This window comes from Caretta caretta, chromosome 2, assembly GCF_965140235.1.
Source record: "Caretta caretta isolate rCarCar2 chromosome 2, rCarCar1.hap1, whole genome shotgun sequence".
NCBI lineage: Eukaryota > Metazoa > Chordata > Testudines > Cheloniidae > Caretta > Caretta caretta.
In genome coordinates, this window is record NC_134207.1 from 218,473,416 (window position 1) to 218,486,936 (window position 13,521).

The 13,521-nt window shown below is 38.8% G+C and overlaps 1 protein-coding gene across 3 annotated transcripts in view; it reads right to left on the bottom strand.

Annotated features, from left to right (window-relative positions):
• The window catches only part of PHF14 (PHD finger protein 14), a 285,184-nt gene extending 274,289 nt beyond the window's left edge, over positions 1–10,895 (bottom strand). For all 3 annotated transcript variants that reach the window (XM_048838246.2, XM_048838250.2, XM_048838249.2), the window contains exons 1-3: positions 10,687–10,895; positions 10,049–10,159; positions 1,629–2,281 (exon numbers count right to left, since the gene is read on the bottom strand). In XM_048838246.2, the coding sequence (XP_048694203.1) occupies positions 1,629–2,281; positions 10,049–10,159; position 10,687 (765 nt within the window). In that variant the 5' untranslated portion in view covers positions 10,688–10,895. The remainder of the gene's footprint in view (positions 1–1,628; positions 2,282–10,048; positions 10,160–10,686) is intronic.
• Positions 10,896–13,521: the final 2,626 nt, after the last annotated feature.

Here is a 13,521-nt window from a genome sequence, read left to right on the forward strand (position 1 = left end):
AGGATCAAGACCTTAATCTCTCGGTCCTTCATTTTCCCCATCTGTAATATGGGATTATACTGTAACAACACTAATCTATCTCAGATGTTCTGTGAAGCTTAGTCCATTAATATCCGTGAAGTGCTTTGAGAGTCTCAGCTAGAAAGCATGGATAAGTGTATAGTGGTAGCTTTAAATTAGAAAACGATACAAAGGAAAAGGGACTGAGAGTGGGCTACTCTAAGAGAGCCCTAAAGATCAGGGTAAAATAGGTCTGCAATATCACTGCCTGTATTGTACCTACTGTGGCAAGAGGGCAAACGTTACCTGCTATGAGGTTCAAAAATGACACATTCATCTAAGTAGTACTTTGGACCCTAACACTATAAAATCTAATCATTCCTTGTAGGGTCACAGCAATAAGCATATAATGCACACAATGTCGCAAATTTCCAAACAATTGTACTGGTTTAATGTTAAAAACAGTACACACATTTGATAAAAGTAAAACCTAAGGGATATAATTCTCAAGTTATCTTTTTAGTCACAACTACTAGCGTTGATTCAATGCACAACTGATACCCAATGTTAGTGACTAAATCCATCAAGTATCTACAAGTAAGTCTCTCATTAAAGTACAACACAGAAAGACATTTGTTTCTTCAACATTCCAAAATACTCAACCTCGCTCAACACAATTTGGAGTGTTAAAAGTAAAATCAGCACACATTACTCATCAGAAAAGATTCTTTAAATGAAAAAACCCTCTAAGTAATCCTGTACAACTATAATTTATCCAGAAGTTACACCCTATTGTATCAACACTATACTTACCTGCAAAAAGTTAAAACAATAGTCTTTACAGTGATTTTTTTGAATTTTGCAACTGTGATGTATTAAGTCAGCAATCTTAACAACCCAATACAGTACTAATACCCCTATTTAAGGGAACAGGAATTGTGTGGTAAAAGATTGCAATATCAGAAACGGAACACATTATTTGCATTCTGCAATCACATTGTAGTCAATACAATTAATTCTTACCCATGGTACTGTTTGGTTTTTTAAAAAAAGTTAGAGCAACACCAAAACTACAAACAGCTTGCTAGAGAAATATAACATTCATTCCAGCTGAGCCCACATCAGAGTAAATGTTCCTCTATTAAGAATTCTTGAACAGAGAATTTAATTTTTGCTTTCTATGTTTGCTGCAATGAGGAACTGGATCAAGAATATTTACTTTTTTTTTTTAATATATTTGTTAGGACGTGTCAAAGCTATTACGCGACTTTAGCGTTGGTTTCTGTTTAATAAGATACATGCTATAACAGAACTAAACTGTTCATTAGCAGAAGTTAGTTTGCACTATGGACCTACTTGCTATGAAGCTGATCCAAAGGCCATTGAAGCCAATGGAAAGACCCCCACTGATTTAAATGGGTGCTGATTTGCTTGGGCCATAAAGGCCAATTTATTTCACTTGCAGTACCCATACAGCATAGTTCTGTAGGTTTAATTATTCAAAAAAACCCAATGTAAATAGGATTCCAGTCAATCAGTTTAACTTCAACGAGTAATTTAAAAAGAATAGCACTGCAGAGTACTTTCCATTTTTCAACAGACATATTATAGAAAGTTGGTTGCTCTACCTCATTACTCTTGCTTTGTGATAGAGCGAGGCTATCATTTGTCAGCTCCTCATCATCAGCACTATTCCTGCTAAGAACTTTATGTTTCTTTTTCTTGGATCCACCATCACTAGCAGTGCTGCTGTTATCCTCATTGCCTTCCTCATCATTGTCATCCTCATCACTACCACTTCCATCATCTTCATCCTCCTCATTATCTCCATCACTTCCCTCTTTCCGCAGAGCAGTTTTTCCCTTCTTCTTCCCAGCAGTAGGTCGCCAGTCGTTGTCATCCTCACTGTCATAATCATCCATATCATTTAGCTCTTCCATCGATACAAAATCCAGCAGAGGTCGGTTCCTACGCAAATTCCACTTTTTCGGTTCATTTGTTTGCTCATCAGCAGCAGCATCAGTTTCAGTTGCTTTTTCTTTCTCTTTTTTCTTTTTTGGCCTCTCATCTTCTTCCTCCTGTTCTCTTTTTTCAGTCTTAATCACCTCCTTCTCTGTTGTAAGTATAATTTCTCCAGCAGAAGTTTTGGGTTGCTGTTCTTCCTCTACTTTCATTTCTTCTGCCAATTCTTCCTCCAAGACATTCTCTTCTGATTCACTACAGGAACCTTCACCACTGTCCTTTGATGCATCTTCACTCCCACGACCACTTCCTTCAGAATCTGTTGAGCATATGAAAATTTAAAAAAAGTGTTCCAACACAAATGTACCCAAAAAACCCAAAAGCTGTTGAAGTAACAAGTTGTTAAAATTACAGAATGATGTATGTTCCTCCCTTATTAGGCATCCAACCTATGTTGCAGTTGGTGTCCAAATATCGTTACTGCAAGTAGTACTACTCAGAATCTGTTGAATGAGTGCATTTTGAAATGACAAAAAAAAAGTTAAAATATATTAAATGACACATAGTTAAATTCCTCTTTGCATCACTGCTCATATTACCAACAGGCAGCAGTATGGGATAGATATACTCGCCATTTGAATAAGTGAACTTGTTTTAAAATCTTAGTAGTTACCCTCTAAACCTTGAAAATGAAAGCTCAAGATAAAATAGATACTCAGTACAAAACACTCCATTTAAAGACCTTGGTTACAAAATGAAGCATTCAAAAGTCAAGAAGTGCCAAAGTTGAGTTTGCTCATATAAACTTAACTCTGCCACCTAGTATATATGCATAGTAAGAATTCTTAATTTCACCATCACTTACTATTTTTACCTTACAAGAGCTCTGCCTCATTCAGTGCACAGTTTGGACAATGGGCAAATCTGAACTGGGTGTCACCCCATTATCATTCTTCTGTTGCTGGTCCCTTGTCTCATTCACTACACATAGTCCAATTTGCACAATGGATAAGGCAGAGGTTCTGGACTTCTTTTTTCCTAGCAGAACTTCAGTCTCACTTATTTGTATATTGAATAGAGAATGAGGCAGAACATGTAAAAATGTAATTAAAGATTATTATGATGAATTTGCACAAAAAGGTTGAAAGATGCCTGGACACTTTCTGACTTGAATGTTTCTCTTAGTAATTAACATTATTTTACTAGTTTTCATTTGAAATATTTATTTATTCTTTGTTTTCCTTAACTTAAAATTGTCTTATTTGAAGCAATTTACTAGAAAACAGTAGAAAGTTCTGTTCTGCATGATACATGCACTCAATGAGGCAAGGGCTTCTGTGGTGTGCATATTATTCAATGAAGTAAGGATTGAGATTTTCCAGGTTGTTCAGATCTATCACCAAATTGTGCCGGTCATCTCCAAGAAGTGCCAATAAATAAATAAATCTCTAACCACATCAAGTATCTTTTAAGCCACGCATTATAGAGAACTACTTTACCGGCACCTAAAAAAAAATGCCTCTGCCCTTAATCATCTTAATTACCAAGCAATAGCAACTAATGCATTGTATTAGTTACCAAAGAGCAATCCCTGCATACACCTTCATAGTCATATACACCCCAATAGATAGTGGAACTAGCACGGTGGAGACAGGATGCAGAGAGCCCCATACACACAGCACGTATCTAAGCCTTATGTGGATACATTTATGAATGCAAGGATGTGGTGCTAAAGAGTGACACCAGGTACTAAATTTCTTAAAGGACCCATTTCTTACAATAAATTTTAACTTCTAAATTAATTAACAAATTTTACTTTTAAGAGTAAAAGGCTTATGAACAAATGCCATGTCTTATGGTAAGCCAGTGAAAGTAGGCTCACAATAACAGGAGAGGAGTGCCTGGCACCATTTTGAAGCATTCCTTTAATTGTACACGCTCTTGATCCTACCAAGACTTATTCATATGCTTAAAGTTAAGCTCAGAGAAGAGTCTTTCCAGAATCTAAGTATAAGCATGCTGAGTGCACAGCAAGTGTCCTGAATTGAACATGTGGTGGGGGACATGACCACCATGTACAACTTCAGATATCTTGAGTCCTTCCCTTAGGGAAACAACAGACCCCATGACTAGGGGCAAACAAGAGAGACTGTTACCACCAATACAGTATCACAAAGCCCCAGTGTCACAAAAGCAATTTTTTTTAAGTTAACTATGCTTTAGCTGATCAAGTCCCATGACCAAGGCTGTACTAAACTGTGCCTGCACTTGATTATGAAAAATCACTTTATCAAAATTATTGCAAGAAAGTCAGTCAGAAAGTTAATCTTAGATAAATGTAGATTAACTGCACTAGGAAGTAGAGTCTTATCCTTTTATGTAGTTTTTTTTATTCTAAATATACTCTGATTAAAGCTTTTTTTTTAATTAATCTTGTTATACTACTTAAAATAATGGCTCCACAACTAATTTTGACCTTTAAGAGTAAAAAACAAATGGTGATACTCATAGTTGAATAGCAACGCATCTGATTGCCAAAAAAAAAAAAAAAAATACAAGAAATGGGATACATTTTTTAAACTCTTCTCTGTACAATTTGTCAAATATTCTTTAAATTTGAAAAAATACGTTCTTCATACAGCGATGGTCAACATAGCATTATCAGGAAAAAAAAAAAAGGTTTTTTTTTTGTCAGAAAGCCTAATGGAACATTTCTAGTTCTTTCCAATCCTTTATTCTTGCAACTTGTCCTGGTTTCCATGTTCCCTGTCAGCTAACCACTATACTCAGTCTCAAGTCCAGTCACAAAACCTGAAAAAAGCAGTATGTGAACCAAATATCTCAGAGTAACTACAGTATACCATATGCCATTCCAATCATTTCACCTAATTACAAAAGGTAAATTCCTTTTTCTAAAAGGAAAGTTTTAAAATACCTTAAAGAACAATCAGCTACAAAAGCAGTCATTTTGGTGGTTTGATACAGGATAAGACAATTCTTCTCCAGTTTGAATGTATGAAAAAGAAGGCACTTTAAAATCATTGTAACTTACGTTCTATTAGCAGATTTCTGGTTATCAGATAAAGCTAAACACCATAATTGTGCATATTGGATAGAATAGTGGCTGAATCAATCTTAAATACCAAAAAAGAATAGAATTGGTGTCTATTATGTAATGTTCCAAACATTTGATTTTAGACTTAATCTAATGTCAATTTTACTTGAAGCCATAATTTTTTGCACTTATTTGCATTGTATGAAAGTGTGACTAGGCATTTTAAAATATGAAGTATATGGCTCAGATCTTTAAATTAAAACACTGCTGTTAGCAGAAGAGACACAGTAATGTATGTAAAGACAAAGATCATCAGACAAAAGCATATAAGATATGATTGTACTGTTTAGAGGCAGTACTTTGTCATCCTATGCCTATGAGTGAGGCATTTAAGCAACTTTATCAAATGCAGGTGTGGATTTGGGAAGGTTACAAAAAAAGGGGTTGTGAATGATTGGCTTTCAGATACACAACTGGAGATTTCAGTTTACAGCATCTGACAAACTTACAGTGTGTCATGTCTAGTCAGCACAAGGATGAAAAGCATCTAAGGACAACCCAGTTACTAACTATGTAGTAAGTGGGCATTCTTACCTCTGAGCCAGCACTCAGTAAGCGACACAGCATCCAGCACAGTGGCTATCTCTTTATTCATGTCTCTTCAGAGCCCAGCAGAATAAGGTACCGATTTTGATTAGGGTCTTTAAGTGTTTATTAATAAATAATAATGGCAAGAAAAGCATCATGCAGCTTGTGGCATGACAGGAAATTTAAAAAAAAAGTTAGAGTAAAAAGTTCTGAGCACTTTAACCCTGCTGTCATGTTTTTCAAAAATCCATCTTGCCTACTTAAAAATTCTCTTTAATGTTTTCAGTTGAAACGAAAATGTTCTTCACCGCACTTACTGTGCGGCAATGCTGATGCAAATAGATGCAGAGTTCATCCTTCAAAAGTGACTGCATATCCACATGGGCTCTAAAGTGCTTTGAGAGCTCTAGGCTAAAAAGGTGCTATACACACAAGTTATACAGGAAACAAATAGATACTCTAGTCCAAGCATCAAGAATCCTTAGGATGCATCTATTTAAAGTTAAAGAGAAGAGTACACTATAGTTGCTTTTCAAAGCAAATTCTCAAAGCACTGATCTTTATTGTGCACTGTTGGATTGCAAAACTTCAGTTGAAGACATGAAACTCCGCCTCATAGGGTACAAGGAAGCATCCCAAATCACAAACTTGAATGTTCTTTGTCTCTTGTAACTTTAAAAAGGAGCCAAACTAATTATTTTTTAAAAAATTATTCTAAAACTGAGACCATGTAATGCCAATCTTCAGCCAGGAATAAGTCTTTAAATTATTTGTAATAAATGAGTAATAAATACAGCTTTAACTATAATGATATTAAGGAGCACTACTAGAAATAGTATCTGAGAAAGTGTAAGAAAGTTACTTTATTCATTGAAAATAACCAGGCAAATGCAACACTAAGGTTTAGAACTAGTGTCATGTCTACAATGGGGAAGTTTATGAATTCCAAAACCAGTGGGATCCTTAAAGCAGATAAGGCATCAGTTGCTTCCATCATTTTACCATTGTGTCGGCTACACTTGATGAAAAGCTTAAAAACAGGATTAACTGACACTGTTATAAAAATGGGTCTACCCATGGAAACCTTGTCCACACTAGGGTTACCACTGGAACTGGTGAGTAATTTGTTCCTTTATTTTGGAAGTTCCCTTATCACATACAAGACTTCAGAGGAATAGAATCCAGAAGATTTGGGAGTTAAAATATCTATTTTAAACAGTTGAGTTCAATCTTGCAAACCCTTGCTACAGCACATAGTTCCATTGATTTCAGTGTGACAATGAGCACGATTAAGGGTTTGCAGTATCTTAGCATCTCATACTACTACACAGGCTGTTAAGATCTATAACTTCACATACACAAATGCAACGTGGCTGAGTGAGGGGAACCCAACTTTTGAATTTCTTGACTTCAGTGCGTTTAAATCCTTATATTTGATGATTAACCTTTTTTTCTGTGGAACTTCTTAGGCTTTTACTAAAAATTTTAGTAATCTGAAATAGCTGTGTGTGTGTGTGTGTGTGTGTGTGTACAGTGATATAACCAAATACATGCGTTACTGCCTATTTGTTGAGTAGCCACACATACTGGCATTTATTTGAAAGCATAATCATATTGCACAATATAATAAGGTTATTCTCCATTTATTTTTAGTTACTTGGTCATCTACATTTGTAAGGAATCCATTCCAAACAAGAAGTTCAGCCACAGAATTCTAAATCCAAAGAGTACTTAGACTTAAAGACATATAGGCCCTGATCCTGCAACATATTGTAGATAGACAGATCTCTGGATCCACATGGAGCAACACTGAATTCAATAGGGTACCACATGAACACAAGAATCTGCCCATGTCTTATGTATTGCAGAATCAACAATGTTGTAAACTAAAGGAAAATCTACTCTTCAATCAATAATAGGGTATTATTTGTGAGGCAAACTCTGGACATGTTGCAGAGTTCTTTTACCCTTGTCGTTCAGTTCTTCCATCAAAAAAGTAACCAGGCCAAGTATAGCTTAAATATAAAATCATATATCAACCACATTCAGAACGGCACAGACCTGCTCTTTCAAGCATGCAATTATTGTCTAATTAGCATGAAACACAGGAAGCAAACATTTATATTGTACTAAAAATCAACACAAAAGGGATAGAAGCCACTGAAGAACTGACAAGCTTTTCCTCTCAAAACATTCAGAACTTTATTTCAAATACTTTTTTTCTTTTCAAAATTTCACAGAGTAAGCACTCCCAACTGAAGTTATACCAATTCTGAAGTTTTAAAGCAAAGCTATTTCAATGATCTGAACACAAAAAAAGGTCAAAGTATTTTAAGAGCAGAACAAGCAAACTTCTCTTATTGTTAGAGATCACAAACTGCTTTGGCTTCTATGTTGCATCTTGAGGGAATTCCCACTTGCGCTCTTTAAAACTGGAGTAGAGATTTAAACATCTGTAAACTATTCAGGGCCCGGACTGAGTCTCCCGGTTTGTACAACACCCATAGGTTTAATGGACCTTTAATCCAAGTGGAGTCTTTAGGTTCCAATACAAAATAATAATTTAAGTAGGAAGTTTTACTTCTGAATTTATTTTTTCACTAAATATGAGAATGTTATACAACATACTCCCATTTTTTATTTTCCCATTTTGATCTTCACACTACCCCTGTGTGTCCCATACTCCCTTTCCCAAGAACCTCACTTTTGCTATTACATCATTATAAATGCCACCTATGCTATTGCACTACAATAAAAGTGACTAGCCTGCCACTGGAAATTGACAATATAATTTGTTTCACTCAACTCCTTCCAGAGAGTTCTATCTGCAAGATGAAAAGTCCTTAATTCCAAAGAAGCTTAAAGTGAAAATTAACAAGATGCAGATCAGTTTCATTCTGATGCTGCTGCAATTCTCTCCTACAAGAAGACAATCCCCAGGGGAATCTTTAAAATTGGGACTAAAGTTGAGGAAGAGAGGCCAGTGGAAAAATAGAGCATACCTGCAATCCTGTATCAGTTTAAACACCTATGTTGGACAAGGAGCCATTAGGAATTACTAAATTTATTAATACGGGACAGTTTACCAAGAGACGTGGTAGAAATTACAAGTCACTAGGCTCAATGCATCTGAATTACTAGGTGAAGTGCTTTGGCCTGTGTTATGTAAGAGGTCAGACAGGTGGCCATAGGGCTCCCTTTAGGCCTTAAACCTCGTTTTATTTCTACATATGATTCTATGATCTGTATATAGCTAGTCTATTTATCTACATAGTCCTGCCACTTTTACCCTCTTCCTCCCACCTCCAGCCTCCATTTATTTATTACATCAGTTATTGTGTGGGGGCTTATTTTAGGCTTCAAGAGAGATTCCATGCAGGTACAAGGGTCTTTGAATATGGATTAGATGGCAGGAATAGGGCTTTAGACTGTAGATCTTTTGAGGCAGGGACTATATTATTCTGAGTTCATACAGATCCCAGCACTGATCTGATTGAGTCCTCTGGTGCTACTGTAATATAAATAAATAAATCTAAATTGTTTTTTTGTTCTCCTCCCAAGTTGTCTACTTTTTGGCAGGGACCAGGCTTGGGGGGGAAGGGCCAGGCCATCCAGAAAAGATAATCTCTTGCTTTTGGGAACAAAGAGGTGCTGTGAAGGAAATGACTGCTTATCATTAATATGTTAGTCCAACATTATAAATAGGTAATTCCATAATGGTTTTTTGTTAGACAAAAGCCAGATCTAACTTACAGAGCTACAGTGGCACAGCTGTACTGATGCAGTTGCACCGCTACAGCGCATCTGGTGAAGACACTATGCCAAAGGGAGACAGCTCTCCTATCAGCATAAAAAAACCCCACCTCTGCAAACAGCAGAAACTATGTCATCAGGAGAAGCTCTTCCGCTATCATACACTGACAAGTTCATGTGCCCAGTGCTAACCCATGTCACCCAGCAGGGTGGTTTGTTCATACCCCTGAGCAACATAAGTTTTGCTGACAGAGGCTGTAGTGTAGACGTAGCCTAACTAGAAACTAGGAGCGACAACTAAAACACTTGTGCACAAAAAATACTTATTGTCCCTGCTGGTCCTTGTTTGATCTACAAGGGGAATGTTCTGAAAGCAACTAATGCTTAATTATCTATTTTTATTTTGGAAAAAATACTTTTTAAAGTTGTACCCTGGGTTAGGTATTTCACAGAGAGAAGGATTACAAATTAACCAGTAAGATTACTGGGCTTCAGGTCCCAACATTCCAACAGGTTTATATCCTCTACAGAAACACAATGTACAATTTCAATGTATAGCCTACTGATTGACCAGTGCCACTCCTTCTCCCATTCCAGATATGAGCTGCGAAACCAAAAGCCATAATCTCTCATAAAAATAATGGGAACAAAATATCATTTTGAACTGGGGAGATGAAGGGAAATGTTTACCTGAGGCATCTCCAACCTTAAAATCACTGTCATCTGAGCTATCATAATCTAAAGCTTCCAGCAGTGAAGCTGCCAAAGGCTTCACTTGTCTCCTCTTCGAACTGCGATCCACTATAGAAAGGAAAACATTTCATTATTAGAGAATAATAATGAAAAATCAACATTATATTAAGCATAAACCATATAGATTATACAGGGGCCGGTGGCAGGAACTGCCTATTTTGTACAGTTTAAAGCTCAGTCAGCACACAAACAACATCGGAGACAATAGCACCCACCTACAGCCAAGGATCTGAAATAGTCCTACAAGTGCAGGGAGGGAAGGGAAACATGATGCATAAAGGTTTGGGGTTAATACTTCTTTTGTGGGGGCATCCCCGGCCCCCAGGACCAGCTCCCCTCAGAAACGATAGCTCGTTAGTACTAACTGAGCAGTGGATACGGAGAGCAGCGGGGGGCAGGGAGGGGCTAAGGGGGGTGGCTATTGCCTCCCAGCGGGAGGTGTGGGGGGCAGGCAAGACCTCGCACCGTGGGGAGGGAAGGGGCGAGAGACGGACGCCCCTGCACCTGGGGGACGCCCAGTGCTAGCCCGGGGCGGCCAGGCGGGCAGTGCGGGGACTCCGGGGACAGTCACTTACTAAAGCCGGCGGCGGGACCAGGAGGCGAAGGGCGGGCTCGGGAGGCGGCGGCGGCAAGCGCCCCGGTCGCCTTCCCGCTCCTCGGCGCTGGCGGAGTCCGGGCCGGTAACCCAGACAATGGGCACAGCCGCAAGCCGCGACCCGGATGCAGATCCCGGCCACAGAGCAGGGCGGGCTTTGCGCCTACAGCTCGCCCCACTGAGCATGCGCAGCACGCCCGCACAGGCGCATTCGGGGAAAGTGAAGCTATTCAAGCGTCTACCCTTCCGCAGCCCGATAGCGCAGCTGGGAGCCGCTGTGCCTGCCCCTGACCCCTCAAGGGAGCAGGAGAGGGGTGAGGGGGATTTAGGGTTGGGTGTGTGTGCAGGATGTGCGGGGGAATTGGGACAAACTATGCCCAGGCTTTCATCCTGATCTGGGTTTTCAGTGCAGGGACAGAGGGCTGCACAGGGACTAAGGTGCAGTGCATTCATTCATTCACTCAATAATACTGGCCACGCCACGAGTTCAGAAATCACCAATCACCCCTCCCCCTCCCACAAGTGAGACTGGATTATGGTTAGTGAGTTTTTTAATGATAAAATTGGGACGCTTTTGATTTTCCTTTTGGTTTCTGAGCCCTCAAGCTGCACGGAGGTCACGTTTTCAGGCTTATCTGAGCAACCATGAGGGCTAGAAACTTACTTGTTTTAAAAGTGATTGTCACCAAAGCCTTCCCAGAGAAGCCCCCACTCCACCCCCCCGCACTGCTTTGTTTTAAACTTACTTGTTTTAAAGGGAAGCTGAGAGTATTGCCTAATCACATGGATCCAGGAGCTGGGGATTTAAAGAAAACAAATATTGTGAGACTTATGGTGAAATCGCAAGAGCTGGTAATGCTGCTTGCTGCCTGATCCTGGGTTGGGGAAATGGGTGCCTCCTCATGAGCTGATAACCCATCCACATCCTTGCTTAATGCAGGTTTGCCAACCCCATCCTTCAAACATCATAAATCTGACTTCCAAAACCATGAGATTGGTTTAAAAACCAGGAGATTTTAAAAAAATACATTTTGGGATATTTTTATTTCCTTTCAGATTTTCAAATCTTTAAGTATTATGTCTTCAAGTGTTTCTTCATAACTATTAGGACTGGAAAGCTTGGGAGGGAGTGTTACTTTTTCAATAAAATCTTAGAATCTCATGTAATCACATGAGTCCAGGAGCTGGGACTTTAGGAAAAACTACCAGATACTGTGAGACTTGTAATAAAAATAGCAAAAGTTGACAGCGCCGCTAACAGAACTGTGAATGTTCTCAATTCGGAGTTCAGTTTTGAATCCTACTAAGCTTTTAGCCTCAATGCCATATTTCAATATGAGTTCCAATGACTAGTTGTGCTTTGTGTAAATCAGGGGTTCCCAAACTTGGTTTGCGGCTTGTTCAGAGTAAGCCCCTGGTGGGCTGTGAGATGCTTTCTTTACCTGAGCATCCACAGGTACGGCCACTCGCAGCTCCCAGTGGCTGAGGTTCGCCATTCCCAGACAAGCCGTGAACCAAGTTTGGGAACGCCTGGTGTAAATATATCTATATTATAAATTTTTCCCCTTATTCTTGTCTTACAAGTGTGACTGGATAGAAATGCCCAATTTAACTTCTCTACCATTTATTATTTTGTATCTCTTAATCATATTTCTTCTTACTAAGAGTTTAGTAAATACATAAAGACCATTTTCTACTCTTACTCCTTGTGTAAGCCTCACACTGATAACATTAGTGGGAGTTCACTGTGAACTGAAGCTGCATATAGCCTTAAGTTTATATCTCAGCCCACTAACCATAACTAAAAAAATTAAATTTGGTCCCCCTCCATCAAGTGAGTTTGACACTGCAACATTAAAAGATTTTTGTTCAGTGACGTATGGAAAGTTTGGCAGTCTCACTGTACTACTCAGTGAACCGGATCTGAATCACAAAAGTCACTAATTGATATATTTAATTTTATTTCTTTAGAGACTTACAAGAACCAGAAAGGGCACCTATAACCTCATACTCTAGATACCGCTAACACTGTTAACCATATAAAGATAGGAACAAGCAGCAATCCCAAAAAAATATAGCAATAACTAAACCATACAGCTCAGAAAAGAAGAAATGTCTATGCCTCCTTAATCACCACCCTTTACCAGCATCTCCCTTTCTAAAAGCTCCCTTAAAAATATGAACTTTTCAGCATGCCCTGCACACCAATAGATTTCAGCTATTTCAGGTAAAGGGAACTGGACGGGAAGAGTATTTCCAAATGAAAGGGGCTTTCACAGAGAACAGAATGGGCCCTCTCTTTTATTACTAAGGGGGCTCCATCTTGAGTACCTCCACAGATCGCAGCAGAGAGGTCAAGAATATTGGAATGCTAAATTACCCTCTTGTTCCAAGAAGCATTCAGACATTTCTGGGGTATTTGGTAATACATGCACTTTTACTGCCAATACTGTATCTATTCCATGGCTAAACAGGTGTAAACGTTGTTAGTTTAACATTTTTAACGTGTGCTAAATTCATTCACAAAAGAAAAAAAATAATCTCAAAAGGTCATTGTAACAGGGCTGGCTCTTCTCCTGTCCTGCAGTTCCTCACAAATGATCTTGTATGCTTCTTGACTGTCAACACCTCTGTGAGTTTTTCTTTATGTTCACATCACCAAGCCACCATCACAATCCTCTTGCAGAACGTCTACCTGCAGTATCCTTCAGTCCTCAGCCATTTCTCCAGGAATAAGGCATGTTCTCACCAACCAGAGACCTAGCTTATTCTGAACTCTGTTAGCCCCTCTTTCTTCCCATTGCATATCCTTTCT